The sequence below is a fragment of the Quercus lobata genome, chromosome 5 (assembly GCF_001633185.2).
Source record: "Quercus lobata isolate SW786 chromosome 5, ValleyOak3.0 Primary Assembly, whole genome shotgun sequence".
Taxonomy (NCBI): Eukaryota; Viridiplantae; Streptophyta; class Magnoliopsida; order Fagales; family Fagaceae; genus Quercus; species Quercus lobata.
In genome coordinates this window covers 14,504,027-14,525,999 of record NC_044908.1, presented here as the reverse complement: position 1 = coordinate 14,525,999, position 21,973 = coordinate 14,504,027, and the positions used below count along the sequence as shown (strand labels likewise).

Sequence of the window (21,973 nt, the reverse complement as noted above, 5' to 3'; positions counted from 1 at the left end):
TCTATCAAGAATTACGAAATTCAGATTTCCAGATCTGATTTTCAACTCGTGCTTATGTATTTGTGTAGGGTTTCTTTTCTCACAACCTCAGACATATATAAGACTTATTTTAAAGGCCATCACACAAGAGAATACAACGAGAACACATGCAAAAGGTGACCGATACCTTATTCTCTCTGAAAGAAGCTACTGCGTCTTTGTGCCTTAGGGTTTTGTAACCAGATGTTTCTTGATCTTCATTGTTGATGAAGTGAAGAACTTTGCAGCCAACAATTTTCTTCAAGTTGGTGAGTTAGTCACGTACTGAGAGTCGTGCATCTTTGGTTAGTCACATCCTAGGATCCGTGCAAAAGGGTGGCGTTCATATATTGAAGAGTTCAGAGGTTCTGAAGTAGTAGAAGGTTTCTGCTGTAAGTTCATCTATGGGGATTGTAGAGTCTAGGGATAAAGGTTCTGTACTAGATCTGAAACTTTTCTTTACTATAGTGAATTGCTTTTCAGGAAGGTTTCCCCCCAAGTTTTTTTCTGTGAAACTAGTTTGTTTCATTAGTTTTCATGGGTTATCATATCTTGTCTTATTTACTTTTCCACTGCATGATATTGACATGATATTGATGTTTGTTTGTTTTAACAAGGTTTATTCATAATAAATCTAATTAACAACTTGGGTTTAAAACTTGTTAATTCTTTCAACTGGGGTTTAAATTTCCCAACAATTGGAGTAGAGACTCTTGGAAGACAATAGTTACTAATTATTTTATGGAATTGAGGATTTTATTATTATTTTTATGACATTAAACATTGTACTAGAGAATTATTTTGAGGATGTTTTGTCTTTGTTGGATTAGAGTTCTGACATTTGTGATGAGATTTTAGGTTGCTAGTTACTTTTATTTAATTTTTTTTAATGGATTATTCAGATTGAATAGACTTTTATTATTAATGATTTTAGGGCGTTACATGGACTGCCCTCTCACAAGTCCAGCAAATCACTTGCCCTCAAAACCGTAAATGAGAGAACCGGTGATTCCTCCAATGAAGATGATCTAGAAAAAGAGGTGGTGTTCCTTGCAAAGAACTTCTGAAAATTACTCAAGATGAACAATGGGAAGTTGTTTGGCAAAGGAAAATTCTCATCCTCCAAAAATGACAAGAGAGAGTTCAAGAAGAAGGATGGGAAAGACTTATCATCAACCCAAGGAATCATGTGCTATGAATGCAATGGCCATAGGCATCTAAAGAAAGAATGTCCAAATTATTTGAGAGGAAATGATAAAGTACTTGCTATTACCCCTAGTGACTTGAAGAGCTCAAACTCCGATACAAAAGGAGAATGTGACAGTGATGGAAACTATTCAGTTTTCATGGCAATTACCACTGTTGATTCTATAGATGAGTTGAGAGATTTGGTTGATGAACTTGGTGTACATTTCAAAGGTGAAGAAATTGATGTTTCTAAAGATGAGGATGTGTACCTCAATGAAGGTGAGGAGAATCTTCAAGAAGTGTAAGATGCATTGCTTGAAGATTATGGCAAATATGATAAGGTTGCCAAGAGTGTTGTTAAGAAGATGAAGAAAATTGAAGAAAAGCACAAATCAACTTTTGTTCAACTTAAGGATGCTAAGTGTGAAGTTGAAGAGCTAGAGGAAGAGTTACTGAATGCTTACTCCAAAATCAAATTTCTTGAACTTGAAATAATTCAAGCAAATGTCAAAGTGGAACGCATCTTCACCAAGAAGTTTGACAGCGTGCTCTCTTCTCAAAAACCTTCAAATAACAAGACCGGTTTAGGCTATACCGGTGAAGGAAGCTCAAGCAGCGAATCTAAGAAGGAAGTGAAGTTCGTGTTGGTCAAGAATGTAGAGTAACAAGATAGAAAAGCCCAAAGTGGAGAAGCCTAAGGTTAAGATCCCTATTGTTGTAAAGAGAACCATTGGTCCAAAACCAAAGGAAAAAGAGAAGTCATTACCCAAGAGTCAAAAGGGACCTCAAGTGAAGCATTTTTGTCATCATTGTGGCATGCGAGGGCACACAATACCAAATTGCTTTAAGCTTCAAACTCTTAAAATGGCTGACTCTCTACGTGGTCAAGATAACTCAAGAAGAATGCCAAAGGGAAATCAAGCTAAAGAAGAAAATGAAAGACAGCTCACTGAAGATGTTATGGAAATGTTAAAAAACATTTCATCATGCATAGCTAGCTTCACCCCTAGGTTTGAAAGTTATGTCGGTTGTACCCCTCCTTCCAAAGACCTCACCCAAAACACTCGTATAGTGTGGGTGAAGAAGGGTATTTATGTATGATCACTCACTATGTCTATGCATTAATACTTCCAATATATTAGGGTCATAGTTTCATGCATCATGACATTTGCAATCTTCTTGTGTCATTGCTTCCGTCCTAGCATGTTTCTTTTATAGGCCTACATATTGTTTACCTTGTTTATGTTGATCTTGCTTTGTTTTTAAGTGTATTGAAAAATTCAAAAACCCATAAAAAGTAAAAAATCTCGAAAAGTTTGATCGCTTGTGTTTTGTATATCACATGTTGAGTTTGGCCTAGTACCTTCGTACTAATCGCGTAGTGCATTTACAATCTTAATTTGTTATCTATGCACATTTTTAAAGTGTGAGCGATATCCAGAAATTTACGTTTGATTGTTGTAAATAAATCTTCAAGCTTGTCATGAATGATTAGTCAATAGTCTTGCTTGATCTTGATACATGCATAGACTTGTACTTATATATCTCCTTACATTTATTTTTATGTCAAAAAACTCTACAAACGTCAATCTCTTAAAGAGAAAGAGGTGAAAAAGTCTTGCTTCGAAAACTAGTTTGACTAGGAAAACGTGGAGCAAAAATGTATTCAAATGTATGATGCCAAAACCAAAGGCTTATTCATCAAAGAAATATAAAAAAAATTTCATGGCATCGCTTCTCAAAAATTGAGTTGTATAGACAAAAAAATATGAAAAATGGAAGCCAAATGAAAAGATTTCAATGAAATGTAAACATTTTGGTGGGGGTCATATATGTTCATTTCTACTAGTGAGATAGGTCACTTGACTTCATGCTAGTTGTGTATGACTTGATTGAATTGATCATTGAAGCTTCATTCTAGACTATAGACTAGTTCATACTTGATTCACACACATAACACACAAGATTAATGCTCAATGAATGCCTATTTTATTTGTGTGATTGTACGTGTTCAAATGTGATGTGTGTATACTTAATTGCTTGATGATCAAACCCAAAAAGATTTTTTAGTATTTTATTTGTTTTTGAAAGCGTTTTTGTGTATCACTTTTGTGTTTTAAGAGTTTTTCCAAAAAGCCAAATCTGTTTTGTTGAAAAACTCCATCAGAGGTGTTTTCACAAGTAAGACATCTCGCAACCTATCTGCGAAAATGAGGAAGCTAGTTTTCATTTTTTCCAAAATTTTACATAGAGAGTTTCGCAACTCTCTCGCGACTCTTTCACGAAATATAGCTTCCCGTGAAACTAGCCTCGTGCATTTGAGGCATTTTGTGAGTAACTTGCAAGTACTTCGTGAATAGCTTACCTGCGAAACGAGCGGATTTTCAGTTTTTGAAGGCCAAATAGTGACAGTTTTTCAAAAACTCTATTTTGCCTCCTTCGCGCCTCTACTTATTTTGCTGAAACTGAAAGCTTTTTGTTGAAAGTACTATAGATAAAGGTAAATGTTAGTTGAAATAGGACAATGAGACCCATAAATAGTACCAAAAAATATAGTAGAACCCATAAATAGTAGTAAAAATAAGTTAAATAATAAAATAAGTTGGCAAAAAATAAGCTAGCCAAATAGACACTAGTGTGTTTAGATACCTCTTATTTTGCTGAAACTGAAAAATTATTGCTGAAAGTACTGTAGATAAAGGTAAAAGTTAGTTGAAATAGTACAGTGGTGCCTATAAATAGTGCCAAAAAGTGCAGTGGGGCCCATAAATAGTAGCAAAAATAAGCTGAATAGTGAAATAATTTTCATTTTTCATTCTAACCCAAACGCATACTAAGTGTCCATTTGGAATAGCTTATTTAGCTGAAACTGAAAACTTTTTGTTAAAAGTATAGAAAAAATGTAAAAAAATAAGCTGAATAGTATAGTGGAACTCATTAATAGTATCAAAAAGTGCAGTGAGACCCATGAATAGTAGCAAAAATAGTTTGAAAGTGGAAATAAGCTGAAAAATTAAGCTTATCCCAAACTCACAGCAAGAATAAAAAAAATATAAAGAAATAATATTCAAATGAAGTGGTAGAAAAGCATATGTTATTCACAAATAGATCATTAGAAACCATTGTTATGAAAATCATTACAACATCAACTCTGGATGAACTTAGCATTCAACTAGAACTTTGCCAATGCTTTTCGTTTTCTTTTTCAAGGGAGCTCATAGCTAAACCAATTTAATTTAAAATTTTTCTTTTATATCTTTAAATAGGAAAACTGAATTATGTATAAAGAGAAAAATAAAGGTAAAAATATCATTTTCATCCCTAAATTTTCACAAAATTTTGTTTTTTGTTCCTACACTTTTAAAAAAGTTTGTTTTTTGTCCCTAAACTTTACAAAATGTTCTACTTTTTATCCTTTCGTCTATATTCGTTAATTTATGTCGTACATAACTTAATAGAGTGCTGATGTGGTATCTGACTTTGACTAAACTAATCTATATATTACTAAAAGCTGATGTGTAGCATTTAATGTTGCTACGCTCACCTTGAGCCATGTCAGCATCCATGTCATTATCAATTTTTTTTCCAATTTTTTATACAATTTTTTAAAATTTAAAGTGAATTAAAAACTCTATTATATTCTTATTTATTATCAAATTTTCAATTCCATTTTAACTTTTCATATCCCCACTACTTTCTACCATAACTTTCTTCAACCTTTTTCATTCCATTTTAACCTTTCATATTCCATTTCTAACTTTTCATATCCCCACTACTCTCAATATTACTATTATTCTATCTTTTTGTCTTCCTTTAGTTTTGACCCTTCATATTCTTATCCTCATACTATAAAATTGTCATTCCCTCTCTTATTCCATGCATAATTTTCTATTTTTCCACACACAAAAGCCTCCCTTCTCTCTCTCTCTCTCTATTTTTTTTTCTTCAGTTTTTGGTATATATATTTTTATTTTAGTGTAACATGTTGACCATCAAAACATACTGATGTAGTACTGAAAGCTCCACCAAATGCATCGCAAAAATCAGTTTTAGACTTCTAGAAGTCAGTCAGTTTGCTAAAATTGAAATTGACTGGTGCCCCAGCTTGACCTTTTAGTGAAGGGGCAAAGTGAGACTTCATGAAAGACTAAAAGCTGAAGCGTAGCATTTAATGTTGCTACGCTCACCTTGAGCCACGTCAGCATCCATGTCATTATCAATTTTTTTTTTCCAATTTTTTATACAATTTTTTAAAATTTAAAGTGAATTAAAAACTCTATTATATTCTTATTTATTATCAAATTTTCAATTCCATTTTAACTTTTCATATCCCCACTACTCTCTACCTTAACTTTCTTCAACCTTTCTCATTCCGTTTTAACCTTTCATATCCCCACTACTCTCTACCTTAACTTTCTTCAACCCTTTTCATTCCATTCTAAATTTTCATATCCCCACTACTCTCAACCTTAACTTTCTTCAACCTTTCTCATTCCATTTTAACGTTTCATATCCCCACTACTCTCTACCTTAACTTTCTTCAACCCTTTTCATTCCATTCTAACTTTTCATATCCCTACTACTCTCAATATTACTATTATTCTATCTTTTTGTCTTCCTTTAGTTTTGACCCTTCATATTCTTATCCTCATACTATAAAATTGTCATTCCCTCTCTTATTCCATGCATAATTTTCTATTTTTCCACACACAAAAGCCTCCTCTCTCTCTCTCTCTCTCTCTCTCTCTCTACTTTTTTTTTCTTCAGTTTTTGGTGTATATATATTTTTATTTTAGTGTAACAGGTTGACCATCAAAATATACTGATGTGGTACTAAAAGCTCCACCAAATGCATCGCAAAAATCAGTTTTAGACTTCTAGAAGTCAGTCAATTTGCTAAAATTGAAATTGATTGGTGCTCCAGCTTGACCTTTTAGTGAAGGGGCAAAGGGAGACTTCATGAAAGACACATTTTGGCATGTATCCCATACATTAGAGCAGAAGTAATTCACTACTTGGTTAGATTGGGACGAATTTGCTGAAACAGTGGAGTCGCAATGTATAGGAACTGGCCGGGGTGTAGAACCAATTGTAAATAGCTCAGCTGAAAATGGATCGCATCTCTACAAACTGTGATAACAAAGAATTGAAACACATCATAATTCATACATCCTTTGGGTTGATATGATTTAGTTTTGTGTTTTATATTGTTATTTTTTTTTATCCTCATTGGTTGTTAAATGTTATATTATTGCATTATAAATATAAAAATATAATGCAATTTTATTACATAGCATAACTAAAATAATTTGGTGTTTATTGCTATACATTTCATTTTTACTATTTTTCTTCTCATCTTATTTTATTCAACATTTAAATTTAGCAACATACTCCATATCATTAAATTATTTACATTTGGCTCATTTTTTTAAAAATTAAACATATAATATTTTATTTAAATTCAATAAATAAAATTGTTCTTATAAAGTCTTCCCATGAAATGTTACAATGCATTAATGGAAAAATGAAATACAAAACAAATACCAATATAGAAACACTCAATTAAAAAAAAAAAGAATAATTTTTTTTTTATAAAGCATTCCCATAAAACGTTACAATGCATCAATAGAAAAAGAGCATACAAAACACATGCTATTTTAGAAACACTAAATTTATAATAATAATAATAATATCAAACCAAATATATCATACAATAAACTAATAGTTATGGATATACTAACTTCATGGCAGCAAAATGAAAAAAAACTAAAAAATAAAAGTTACAATGCATATTTAGTACATTATAATTATCATCAAATTTGGGAAAACAATAGGATGTTAACGAAGAAAGAGAGAAAGAGATTCGTAAAAGAAATCAAACATCAATTAAATAAATTAATTAGTAACTGTTAATTGGAAAACAAAGAGGCTGATAGCTAAAGAAGTAAAAAATTAATTAAAGATGACCTTACGAATGTCATTAAAAACTTTACAATGCAATTAAATAAATCGTTAAATTCACTTAATTAAATCATATAATCAACAATTAAATACAATCATACAAAATTTAAACTTAAAACTAATCAAACTCTAATCTAGAAAACCATATTTATTATCAAAACTAAAAGGAAGACATTCTTCAGTAATAATAGAAATATATAAGAAATAAAGATGAAATTTTCAAAATCCTTTTTTTAACATTTCATTTAACATTATTTATAAAGAATAAAATATAAAAAAAAATCCCTAAATGTTGATATTCTTCACACACCACAACTTTTAAAAATTTAATGAAAGGTTCTAAGATTTTAACTCTCATTTAATGCCTCTATTATGACAATCACCTGCCATAAAATATGATAATAATAAGAAAGTTATAAATAGATCATGAAAAAACTAATTAGCCACTATTATTATAGAATAGATGTCTTTTTTATGCATCTAAGGAAGAGTAATACTACAACTTCAAACTATTTTACAATATTTTTACAAACTGTTGATGTGGCTAGCTTCTTATTGGTTTTCATCTAGGCTCACCATTAACATCACTTTTTTATTTACTAATAACTACTCACCATATCAGCAATTTGTAAAATTTTATGTAAAAAAGTTTGTATTTCTAGCATTACTCATCTAAGGAAATGAAATGAATAAAGTTTACTTATTAAGGTATATGTAAAAATTCATGTTAAAAAATATGTAAAGGTTTTTTTTGAAAAAAAAAAGTATATGTGAGGTTTTTATTAACTTAAAAGACAATGAAAAACCAATTTTTAATAACTACAATCGTCGCTACTCTATAAATTACACAGAGTTATGCCCTTTTAGATATACACCATTATATTCAACTTATAAATTACAACCTAAATCAATCATACAATTACACAATCAAAGCATGAACACGTAACATGAATTACCTTCTAAATTAATTATTGCTTAGAATTTTCACAATTATTAAAAGACAAGTGCCAAATTTAATTTTTAGAAAACATCAAGACCCTACAAGAATTTTAATTTTTTTTTTTTTAACTTCCAGAAAAAAATATTACCCACATTATTTCAACCCTTATGGAAAAGAAGGTTTACATGTAGCATGCAAAACGTGTTTAATTGACTTAAAGATGTAAAAATTAGTTAACCAACTATGGTAGAATTAAGGTTTCAAAATTTAAATAAAAAAATTTTACAATAATAAAAAATTATTTTGTGATAAATCCGATTATAAAATGCATTACTTTCATTAAATTAGTTCAAATTACAAAATAATAATAATAATAATGAGACCACTTTAAAAAATAAACACGCACAACGCGCAGGTCCGCGACTAGTTTATTTTATAAATTATAAACATGTGCCACGCAATGATTGACACACATGGATTAAAATTTTCAGTGAGACAAAATTACCCACACACCCACACAGCTCGATCCAAACAACCCAGTCTCCAAAATCCCCAAATCTGAAAAGATGAACACCAAGTCCCCAACACCATAGTTGTAATATCATCTTGCTCAAAAACATCAATAGATCTCCTTACCACCTCATCATCATCATCATCTTTATTTTCAATAATCTCCTTCTTGAAACGTTTTTTTTATTGGAATCTATATTTCTAGTTACAGATTTATGCCCAGCAACAACATTATCTTAATCAATTTCATCATCCAAAATAGAGTAAGTCTTCTGCTTTCTCATCAACATTGCAGCTTCCCTCTCTTGTTTCTGATAAAGGTTTACTACATAACTCCCAGTACAGGGTAATCTAGTGAAGAATTGTTGAGCAAACCCATGAAGACAAATTCCTTTTCTTATTTGAAAGTCTTCTCTTGTATCTATAGCAATAACACTCAAACTCTTTGTGCTGCTTCAATACCCGTTATCTTCAATAGCAGAGGGAGTCTGCCTTTGAACTCTTCATCGTGGGTTAGGGTCGCCAATTGAGGCTAGTGGGACAATGGCGTTTGGAGACCTGGAGTTCATGAGTTCATCATCGTTTCATATTTGGGGATTTTGAGATTGGGCTATTTGGATTAGGTTGAGTGGGTGTGGGGGTAATTTTGTCTCACTAAAAATTTTAATCCATGTGTGCCAATTATTGTGTAACACGTGTTTATAATTTTTAAAAACAAATAAATTTAGTCCAAGTCAGATATCACATCAGTACTCTATTAAGCTACGTAGGGCATAAACCAACGGACATAGACAAAATGATGAAAAGTAGAACATTTTACAAAGTTTAGGGATGAAAAATAAACTTTTAAAAGTTTAAGGACGAAAAATGAACTTTTGTGAAAGTTTATTTTAACCGAAAAATAAGACATTCAAAATATTAACATTGTTGTTACCTTAGAGCATCTCATAGCTTGATCTTGAAAGTGAGCTAATTTCTTTGAACGATCATTTTTTATCATTGCTAAAGAGCAAGCTAATTTCTTTGGACGGCCATTTTTTATCACTGCTAAAGAGTAAGGTGATTTCTTTGGACGACCATTTTTGATCACTTCAATGCTTCTTCTTTTATTCATTTTCTAGTTGTCATGTTTGATATTCTTGATTTGCATGTGACTTGCATTTGTGTGAGAATCCTTGTCTGCTTACACTCGTCTAAGGGTATTTAGTCACTTAGCCACTTTTGGGTAACTTACATCTAGTTTCAGAACTTCGTCATTTAGACTTTGTCAGCGATTTACATTGGTCTAGCGGAATCCTATCCATTTTTCTTTTTTGGTGACTTACATCCACTTAAGGAATCTTGTCACTTAGGCTTCGTTAGTGATTTACATCCGTCTTGGCGGAATCTTATCACTTAGCCATTTTTTGGTGACTTACATCCATTTAAGGAATCTTGTCACTTAGGCTTCGTCAGTGATTTACATCCGTCTTGGCGGACTCTTATCACTTAGCCATTTTTTGGTGACTTACATCCATCTAAGGAATCTTGCCACTTAGGCTTCTTCAATGATTTACATCCGTCTTGGCGGAGTCTTATCACTTAGCCATTTTTTGGTGACTTACATCCATCTAAGGAATCTTGCCACTTAGGCTTCGTCAGTGATTTACATCCGTCTTGGCGGACTCTTATCACTTAGCCATTTTTTGGTGACTTACATCCATTTAAGGAATCTTGTCACTTAGACTTCATCAGTGATTTACATCTGTCTTGGTGGAATCTTATCACTTAGCCATTTTTTGGTGACTTACATCCATTTAAGGAATCTTGTCACTTATTACTGGAAAGATTTCTTGACGCTATGTTGTTTTGGACATTCTTAAGGCCATGTTGATATCTGCATTAAGTAGCACATGCACTTGCCAAGACTTGGTTAAACAAGAATTTTAAAACAATTCATATATAAATAATAAGTTACCAATAGCCTAGGTGGACCTTTTTCTTATTTCCTTGTAATCCTAGAGTTTTATCTCTTTTGTGATCTGTCTAGTAATGCATACATGTTTGCATAAAACCTTACCAGGTGTAAATTCTTATAGACGAATATAAAAGAGATAGAAATAAATGTGATACCTTAAATGATGACATTATTTTGTCACATACCTCAATCTTTTTATTGTTGGGAATCTTCTTGACAAACTCTTCTCTTTTCAAGATGACGAGCTTCTCTCTTTTCAAGATTTTTCTTAAACTTAACATGATACTTCATGTCTAAAGCCTAGATCTCTTTTGCCTTCAATTTTTCGAAGGCGTAAAAACTAGGCCATGTTATTGCCTCCGTTCAAACATGAAGAGTGTAATTCTCGTTTGTTGACAACTAGAGGAATGCTCTATCATGATTAGATTTTTTTTTTTTTTTTTTTTTGGCGTGCTTTTATGACTATGGTCATTGCTCTTTGTAATAGCAATTTCCTCTTCCTTCATCTTTAATTGTACGCTTAAGACTTCAATAGTACTCACTGCATTTTGTTAAGAATGACAATGTACAAACATGCAACTGCATGCTATACAATTATGGATGTCATTTGACGAAGTGCATTCTATATGAATCATAGAGAAGTATTCTATGAAAAGTAAAGCTTTTTGACTATATGCTTCATTAAACTGATCTTTGTTAGGTGCTTGCACAATAAATAATTTTAAAAGCAATTTAAAAAGATTTTGGTGAGTTGACGAATACAGTGGAAATTTATTGAGACTTAAACTCATGACGATATAGTGAACATGACCATCTATCATTTTAAGTCTAGGAGACTTAATAGAATTTCTAGATTCATGACGATGAAACATATGCTACTAATAATCTAGTCATATTGGTTGTGATAATTGTAACGATTTCATAGCAATATTTTCAACATGCAAGCTTGATATGCACTTAGTTCTAATAAGATCATATTCGGCTTGGCTAATTAGAAAGAAATAAATAAATGAGTTACCTGAACAAGAGACCTTAAATCACAATACTATTTTGTATGTACTTTGATCTTTTCATTGTTGTATTCTTCTTGACAAGTTCCCCTGCCTTGAAGATCTCTTTTGTTAAGCTTAACATGATATTTTAAGGCTTAGATCTCTTTTGCTTCATTCTTTTGAAGGTGCAAGGACTAGGGCATGTTAACCATTCAAGGGTATATTTCCTTCCTTTAGGGACGAAGGCTATCCCATGGGCTTCTATTATTACTTCCTTTATCGTTTGATCATAACTAGTGAAATGACCCTTCGCTTTTTGTCTCTTTGTTGAGACAGTGGCCTAGTTGGCCAATTTCTTTTCTTATTCTTCTTGGGCTATTCACTTGACTGTTATGATTGATTGTCTAAAGTTCTGTCATTCTGCAATTTATACATGTACTTGCAAAGTGTTTCATTAAACACATGTCATATGAGTAAAGAGACCACTGGTAAGATTTTGTAAGGCATTTAGCCTTTGTTCTAGTTTGTTTTAAGGGGTGATCCCATTAAGGTCAAGATTGGCATGTGCATAGGATAAGATTCTTCCAAACACATGCCTAATTGGTTACGCATATACTATAATTTAAAAAGAGTACTTATGCTTGATACATGATCTATCATCATACTTTCATATTATATATTCAAGCTAAAGTTTTAACACCATGTCTCTTACATATCATTGTGTGAGCCATTATATATCAAACATATAGCATACTAATATAGCATTATTTATTTTTTTTTTTAAAGAAAGAAATATTCATGATGCTATGGAAAGACACTAGGCTTTTCCATGATTTTTGGCCTTGGCACAAAATTACCTTATAGCAGTGTCAACAATTATATATAGATAGAGATATGGGGTGATATGATGCTATCATGTCACATAGCTTTGATCTCCTTCTTAGCAGGCTCTTCTTGACAAGTTCTCATTCTTAATCCTGTGGACTTGACAGTATATGTACAGTCGAAATAGTCTAGTTGCTCTAGCCTAGTTGTTGTACTACATGTACTCTTTTTGTGCAAAGTGTTAGACTAGGAGCAACGATACCAATAAAGAAATTCACAAATAATATTAACCACAAATGTATAAAATTTTCTCTAACTTAAGGGCGATATATGTTGATGCATCTATGACATAGCAAAATATCCCTTAGTGTTTACATAACACAAATATATTTTGGAATTCCTTCTCAAAAAATTAAAGCAGTTGATATTATTTAGAAAGGTTTCAAATAGTGGGTCATGATTATTATTTGTGAATTCATAATCAATCATATGCTCGTGGGATTTCTCCTAAAAAGAGAGCTAATGAGAAATATTTCTTCCATTACTTGCACACATTAATGTATAACATATGAGATATATATATATATATATATATATTGACGAACTATAACATATGAGATATTGATCAAAAGAAAACAATGTTTTGCACATGTAATTAAATAGTTGTGCTTGTGCATATGCTAAAATCTAGAATTTAGGCATGTCGTGCTCCATTTTAAATGAGCAATTAAAGACTTCAAGCTCAAAAATACCTGGTTTCATGCTTTTAAGTACCCAAAATTGGGATCTTTAAACTTTGAAAAGTCAAAAAACAGCTTCTCTTATTTTTAGGCCTATAAGGCAAATATAAAATTGACGATTTTTCTTGAAACTTTCCTTTTGAGTTTCTAGGCTTTGGATGGAATAACAAGAGGGACTATCTTTAAATCATTTAAGATTGACAGTAAAAAATAGGCATATTCCCACGCAAATAAATTACATCCGGTAAAGTGTTTAAAAAGCTATGAAACCCGATGTGTTAGCCTATTCCTTTATGGATGTGAACCATGCGGAGTTCTTGTGTGAGATAAATAAAATACATTATTTGAGTTATGGTAAATATTTCAAAAGAATTTGATTTGTTTTCTATTTTCTACCATTTTCATAGTTGACTTCCTTAATAGGCACTCTTCTTAATTTTTACCATTCTTTATCAAGCAACTTTCTAGTATACTTTCCAGAAATTACGTTGCCTAATGCAATAATGAGAATACAATTAAAATTATATACATGGTAGCTGGCTTTCCTTAACCGTTTTCTTCCTTTTCTTAAATTTTGTAGACAATAAATGGTCTTTTAATGTGGCAAAACCGTAGTGATATTGTTTTTATGCCAAAAACTTGTATTTTCAAATACAATTTGACCTCACCTCTTTAATACCCAAAATTGGGGTCTTTAAGCTTGGTAGGACAACAGACAACCAGGCTTATTCTAAATCTAAAGCCAGTGAGGAAATCATTTTAATTTAGAAAATTTTTAGCGTGAGGCAATCCAATATTTTGAAAGTAGTTTAGCATGAAATTAAAAAGAAGCCACATGCCAAAACAATCATATAAACATTGTTGCAACTTGCAAATATTTGGAGAGCTAGAACGGGAAATGCATAAATCTGACCTTAAGACCCAAGAACTAGGTCATACCCTTGAGGCTTGTTGAGGTCGCTTGAATTTTGTGGTCGTCTTTTGTTTAGTTTATGCCTCACAATGAGCCACCCACTTGATTACCTCCACCTTTAGACCCAAATGGATGTTATGCTTCTCTGTTTAAAGACCAAAGGATTTGAGACGTTGCATCTTGGCTCTCACATCATTGTCTACTTGTTTGGTTGAAAAGTCATGCTTTGAAGACGAAGGTGTCTTGGTGATGCCTCTTTATCTCCCCCATCTCAGCCCAATTGTAGATTAAATGAAATAAGCATGGGCAGAATGAAGAGATGATCAAAGGGTATTATCCCGTGGGGTACTCTTAGATCGGTACTGTTGTATTTGTGATTCTCCATTGAACTGAGTGAACCCTTTGTTGCAGGAAGAGCTAGATGACTAATCACTCCCCACAGACGGCGCCAAACTGATGATGCCAAAATCGTAAGTTGGGTCACTCGTCCAATCCGGAGCTTTAGACGATCTTGTAGGACTTGCAAGGTAAAGAGAGATAGATCAAAGAGACCACTGGGTTGTGCCCGGTAGGGGAGCCTCTGATGCTTAAGTTAGTATCAACCCATATTTCTTGTATTCAGATAGTGTTTTGTTGTAGCTTTTAACGTACCTTCACAAGTGAGATAGACTGTCCCTTCTATAGGTGATTTGGATAGCTGTTGTACATAATTGGAGGTGATTATTACCCATGTGTAACAATTATCGTATTGATGGGTGTTTAAGACCGATGAGTAACGATCACCATTAATGTGTTGAATGTGCTTGAGCGGTTACATCTTTTAGTTTGTTAATGATGCAAGGTCCTCCATATTAATGGATGACCTTAATGTTTTTTGTTTTTTTTGGACTCATCAAAAGTAATGTAAAAAATATTATGGATGTAGCACTTCTTTTTTCATAATAGCTTTATTTTTAGTTGTGGTTGGTTCCAGTACGATATTTTATTATTGGGTCATGCTAATGAGTGCCCTTAGGGTAATGGTTAACAATTTATTTTAGGAAAGTTTTGACACCACTTTTATGGGAAATGAAAAAAGCTATCAAAATATTAATTGTTTTTTTCTTTTCTTTTCTCATAAAAATTTTCTTTAAATGAATTGTTAACCATTGCCCTAAGGGCATCAATATGGTATTTTATTATTTTATTTCAATCTATAAGGAATTAACACCTCAACAATTGTGAAAATACTGGGGTGGTCCTGAGTCACTAAATTCCACTTTTATTGCCCTAATTCCAAAAGTTAAACACCCTAAAAGAGTTGCTGATTTTCGCCCCATTAGTTTGTGTAATGTGGTCTATAAGTTGATCTCTAAGGTTTTGGTGAACCGGTTGAAAAAGTTCCTAGCTAGTGCTATTCCGGAATCTCAAAGTGCTTTTTTATCGGGGAGGCTTATCTCAGATAATGTACTTGTGGCCTTTGAAACTCTGCGTCACCTTAAAAGGCAAACCAATGGGAAGGTGGGCCAGATGGCACTGAAGCTTGATATGAGTAAAGCTTATGACAGGGTTGAATGGGAGTTTTTGGAACGAGCAATGAAGCATCTTGGGCTTGGAGAACGACTAGTAAGGCTTATTATGTCTTGTATTACTTCAGTTTCCTACTCTGTTCTTCTTAACGGGCAACCTGTTGGTAATATCAAACCTAGTCGTGGTCTTCGTCAAGGTGATCCTCTGTCGCCTTACCTTTTCCTTATGTGTGCCATGGGATTACAAAGTTTGCTGAATAAAGCAGAAATGGAGGGGCAAATTCGAGGAGTGGCTATATGTAGAAATGGACCAAAAGTCTCACATTTATTTTTTGCAGATGATAGTGTGCTATTTTGCAGTGCAAAAGAAGAAGAGTGCTAAAAGATTCTTGATATCCTAGCTATCTATGAGAGGGGTTCTGGCCAGAAAATTAACCGGGAGAAGACTAATATATTTTTTAGCTTTAACACCCCTCAGGAGGTTCAAGCCCAGATTCAACAGGTGTTGGGTGTCCCTGCTATTCGACACTTTGAAAAATATTTGGGTTTGCCGGCATTGGTGGGTAGAGCAAAAAAACAGAGTTTCATCTACATTAAAGAAAGGGTGTGGAAAAAGCTTCAAGGGTGGAAAGAAAAACTCCTATCTCAAGCAGGTAGGGAAGTGCTGATTAAGGCGGTAATACAAGCAATTCCGACCTATACCATGAGTAGCTTTAAACTCCCTAAGGGGCTAGTCAGAGAACTGGAGGGCATGATTCGTAAATTTTGGTGGGGTTGTAGAGGAGAGCATCGGAAAACTCATTGGGTAAAATGGGAGCGACTATGTGAAGCTAAAGAAGTGGGTGGCATGGGATTCAAAGAAATTGAAAAATTTAATGATGCTCTATTGGCTAAGCAAGTGTGGAGAATGATTAATAATCCTGAATCTCTTTGTCATCGAGTGTTCAAGGCTCGATTTTTCCCGGAGTGCTCTATATTAGATGCCAAGGAGTCCAAGTCAGGATCCTATGCTTGGAAGAGTATTATTGGGGCAAGAGATGTGATACGTCAAGGGATGGTTTGGCACATTGGGACAGGAGAGGCTGTACGAATTAAGGAGGATAGGTGGCTACCTGGACGTGCAAATTGTTCAGTCATCTCACCCCTTCCTTCACTGGTTCCGGATGTGAAAGTTAGTACCTTGATAGACCAAGATACCAATGCTTGGAAAACAGAGGCTGTGCAGCAACTGTTTCTACCTCAGGAAGCTGAAATTATTCTGGGTATTCCTTTGAGCACTCGACGCCCCGTTGATCGCATCATTTGGGCACACACACCGTCTGGTATGTTCACTACTTGTAGTGCATATAAACTTTTGGTTTCCTGTGATGCATCTTCTAGTGCAGGTAGTTCTAATCCTGAAGCCCAGAAAAAATTTTGGAAGGGCATTTGGCAGCTCCGAGTCCCAAACAAAATCAGGCACTTTGTATGGGGAATTTGTAACAATGCTCTGCCAACAATGGTGAACCTTCATCGGCGTCAGATTGTTCCTAGTGCGAGCTGTGCGCTGTGTAATGTTCTTCCTGAAGACTCTCTTCATGCAGTGTGGTATTGTGAAGCCATTTCAGGTGCCTGGTCTACGTTGGATTGGTTTCATCAAACTGCACCACCACGTCCCACTTCCTTCACTGAACTACTTTCTAGTTTTCTGTGCAACAAAGAGGAGTTTAGAGCAGAGATTTTCGTGATCATGGTGTGGTTGCTGTGGAATAGGCGTAATGCAATCCAGTTTGGTCACCCGCCTCTTCCAGTGGCTAGTATTTGCAGTTCTGCAGGTAGTTATTTGCAGGAATTTCTTCAAGCCTAGAACGTTGTGCCTGAATCGCCCCGTCCTCCTCCCATGCAACAATGGCGACCTCCGGACCCTCAATGCTTCAAAGTAAATTTCGATGCCGCTTTGTTTCATCGCTCAAACTTGGCAGGTATTGGGATCATTGCCCGTAATCATGTTGGTGAAGCAGTGGGTGCTCTGTCCTCGCCCATTCCAATGGCCCAGTCCGTGGCAGATATAGAAGCCTTAGCATGTTTGAAGGCTGTTCAGTTTGCATTGGAAATTGGCCTCAACCGAGTTGTGATTGAAGGAGATTCAGCAGTCATCATCAATGCTCTTCTTCACGGTGCGGGTGAACTAGCCAGTTTCGAAAACATCTTGGATGATATTCGTTTACACTCCTCTGTTTTTCAGTTTGTGGAATTTGTTCATGTTAGTTGCAGTTGTAATTCAGTGGCTGATGCTCTCGCTAAGAAAGCTAAGTCAAACGTTGGGGATCAGATTTGGCTGAATGATTTGCCATCTGATATTGCTCCGTTAGTTTTGCATGATGTTCACTAGTTTTGTTTTGTTGAATAAAGTTTCCCAGGTCTCTGATCTGGCTTCTCAAAAAAATAAAAAAATAAAAAAATTGTTGTGTTAATATTTTATTATAATGTGAAACAATGTGAATTGGACAAACCAAAATAATGTAGCAAATCTACTGCAGCTTTATGCATTCACCAAAAAAAAAAAAAAATGGCCAGCAAAACAGTGAAAATTGAACAAGCCAAAACTACTGTAGCGAAATTACAGTAGCTTTTCCTATTCACTCTTTTTATATATAAATTACTAAATTTGACTAAACCAACCAAAAAAAAAGTCTATAAATACAACAAAATATTACAACATTTTCACAATACCTCTATTTTCAAAGGTGGTAGATCCCAGTTTAATATTTTATTGCCTTATTTTGACCTATAAGGAACTTACACCTCAATAGTTGTGAAAATATTGTAATAACAATAAAATGTCATGACATTTTTAGTTGTGCTAGATCTCGGTATGATATTTTATTATTTTATTTTATTTTGACCTATAAGGAATTGATACATGCATCACAACATTTTGAAAATATCTCTATGTATATATTGTACTTACAATGTAAATTTATATTGTAGACATAAAAATTGGCAAATTTTGTACACATTTGCAAAATTTGTACAATATTTGCTATTTTTTTTTTGTATGTAAATGTGTATAATATTTGCCACTTTTTGTGTATCTACAATGTAAACTTACATTGTAAGTACAAAGTAAACATATAAAGATCTTAAAAAAAAACAAAACAAAACAAAATCAAAGCTCAAACCATCTGGCGTACTTGAAGGGAAGAAAAAAAGAGAGGAAAAAGTGTAGCTCACTAATTGAATAAACCAAAAAACACTGTTCATGAGCCTTTGGCTCTTTTTGACCTATAAGGAAATTGATACATGCATCACAACATTTTCACAATATTTCTATGTATGTATTGTTCTTACAATGTAAATTTATATTGTAGACATAAAAATTGGCAAATTTTGTACACATTTGCAAAATTTGTACAATATTTGCCATTTTTTGTGTAAATGTGTATAATATTTGCCACTTTTTGTGTATTTACAATATAAACTTACATTGCAAATTACAAAATAAATAAATAAATAAATAAACTTACATTGCAAGTACAAAGTAAACATATAAAGATCTTTAAAAAAAAAAAAAAATCAAAGCTTAAACCATTTGGCGTACCTGAAGGGAAAAAAAAAAAAAAGAAAAAGAAAAAGAAAAAATGTAGCTCACTAATTGAATAAACCAAAAAACACTATTCATGAACCTTTGGCTCTTTTTATATAGTTAATAGAAATGAAAATTTAACCAAATACCTACTAAAATACAGGAATATGCGCAAACACAAACCCAACCACTTATGAACCAATCTACAAAATCAAAGCACTAAAATTGCACTTTCACTCAAAATAAAACATAAATAATGATAGAAATATTAAATACGTTAAGAAAAATCGGTTTGAAAAGCAAATTATCTTGATTTGCACATATATTGCACAGGGCCAGCTCAACAACTTTGGGGGCCTTAGGCGAAAATTTTAATTGGAGCTTTTTTTATATTAAATATTAATCAAATAATATATATTGAATTTTTTTATTTAAAATCTATTTTTCTTGCTTTTTGAGATGCAAAATTGCTAATCAAGTTTTTGTATTTAAGTTACTCTAACATTTCTTTTTCAATTGGTAATATAGCTAATCTACCTAATCTTTCTTGTGACATAGTAGACCTTAAATAAGATTTTATTAATTTTAATTTTGAATTTTTGAACAATTTATAATTAAAAATGATAATTTAACTAAAAATAAAATTTAAAGTATAGAATAATAGAACCTAGTTATTGCTATTTTTCTAAAGTCATGACCACTTTAAAGTCTAAACCTGCATAAATAAAAATTAATTTATTACATGGTTCAATAAATTAGTGTCACTATAATACGAATGAGTTGATAGGAAAATTATTAGATACTCCTGGAGTACCATAAATGCATACTCCCCACTCTCACATAAATGGTGGGTCCCACCATGAATTTAATTAGTGGGACCCACTATTCAAATGAGAGGAGGAAGTATGTATTTATGGTATTCCAGGAGTACACAATAATTTCCCGAGTTGATACGATATACATCAAATTATTAATTGGTATGATAGTTTATAATAATTGATAAAGTAAGAAAACGTGCTGTCTTGTGACTGAAGGCTGTGCAGTCTCTACAGCCTATGTAATGTGTAGTGTGCAACTATGCAGTGCGCAATTGTGTAACTTGTGCTACTATGCAGTGCATCAATTGCATCACCTATTGAGTTGGCCCTAATATTGCATAAGGCTTAAATAATAATAATAAATAAAAAAAAGAAAAAAAAAAAGAAGAGACTATTTTGAAAACTAGTCAATGATGACCCTCTACGGATTTGCCTATATAAGTCACAATTAAAGTTGCAAAAACAAGAGCTTGAATACCGCTTGTAAATAATCCAAGTAACATGACAGGTATAGGAACCACCAAAGGTACTAAAGAAAAAAGAACAAAAACAACTAATTCATCAGCTAATATTTTCAAAAAATTGAAAATTCTTTTATTTTTATATATAATATATAAATTCTACTCTAGTCTCGTCTAAGTGTATATGTGTGTGAAGCTCCCTTTTAGAGACTTGAACTCCGATTCTTATCCCCCACACTCCAAAAGTATAAGATCATTGCGTCAAGGGAATAAAATCGAAACTAAATGATAGGGGTTTTGTGAAATCTTCTAAAATATTAATGGGTATAAGGATTGGAGTTGATTGAATGTATTTACAAAAATAACCTAATCCTTTTCTACTAAGACCTGCATAAAAATAGGCTATTGACATGAGTAAAGGCCCTTTCAACTCATTACATTCTAGTGGTTTTGCCTTTTGTATCCTTAGGGGTAAGGATGTAGTTACAACTTACAATTCCATTAGTAATAATTATTTAAAAAAAAAAAAAAAAACAAAAACAAAACAAAAACAAAAACTAAAAACTCAGTCCGTTACACTCAAGCCGTTTAACCCTTTTAGGTCCTTTTGTCAAACAAAAACTAAGAAAATTAATATAGAATCGGAACCCAAGTCACAAATGACCCAAGCTAACCCATTCCAATCCAATATAAAACCACAACACTTGAACCCATTTTCAAAAATAAAACACTCATTTTGATCCACAAGGCCGAACTGGGAATCCACTCAAACTTTAAGCTTGTCGTTAGTCTTATGGTTTTTTAATTTTCATGGCAGGCTCAGGGTTGTTTGGTAGTGTATTTTAAACGATGATTTTCAATATTTAAACAACATTATACGTATTTTTATATATTTTTTCACCAACATATATTTTTAAAAAATACAAATTACATCACTAGAACAACGTTACCAAACGAACCCTTGTCTCCCGTTCAATACCCTCCTGTTTTCTCCATTTTTTAAATAGACGAAGGATGCGTGTAAGTGAAGCAATCCAAAGGCTAAAAAATAACCCACAAGGCAACTTTAAACTCTCTCTAGAACTCCAGAACTGTCTTTCTCAGTAAATTGTCTTGTTCCTTCCTTCATCTTCTGCACAAAGACGACAAAAATCCACAAGGCAGTGCACAAAATCTCCAGTACTATTGCAATTACTGAAAAATTCCACTATTTCCATTACTCTCTCCATCTAGCTCTCTTCAAAGCTGAGCATCAGACACTCCAAGATCAGACCTCACCTAAGAAGATCGGTGCTTGCCGGAGAAGAAAGGGTGAAATTGGGACATTGGATGAAATATTCCATGGGATCTCTAACAAGATCAGGGAAAGGAAATTGAACCCAAACCCCATCACTCAATCATAAATGGTTCTTCAAGAACACCAAAGCTGGTAAATCCTAGTCTATAGTTGTTTTGGGTTTCAAGAAAATACAAAAGCTTGGCTTAAACTCACCTAAAAATAAAAAAATAAAAATTCTTACAGATGAAGGGGTTCCATTGTAAGTAATAATGCCCAGAAGCCCAAAAAACTGAATATA

The 21,973-nt window shown here is 33.0% G+C and overlaps 1 protein-coding gene across 1 annotated transcript; it reads left to right on the top strand.

The window, feature by feature from the left end:
- Positions 1-1,097: 1,097 nt before the first annotated feature.
- On the top strand, positions 1,098-17,923 carry LOC115990018. The gene is made up of 5 exons (XM_031113881.1): positions 1,098-1,485; positions 1,528-1,862; positions 15,401-15,868; positions 16,031-17,366; positions 17,514-17,923. Exons 1-5 carry the CDS (start codon positions 1,098-1,100, stop codon positions 17,921-17,923), a joined length of 2,937 nt encoding a protein of 978 aa, XP_030969741.1.
- The last annotated feature ends 4,050 nt before the right edge of the window (positions 17,924-21,973 follow it).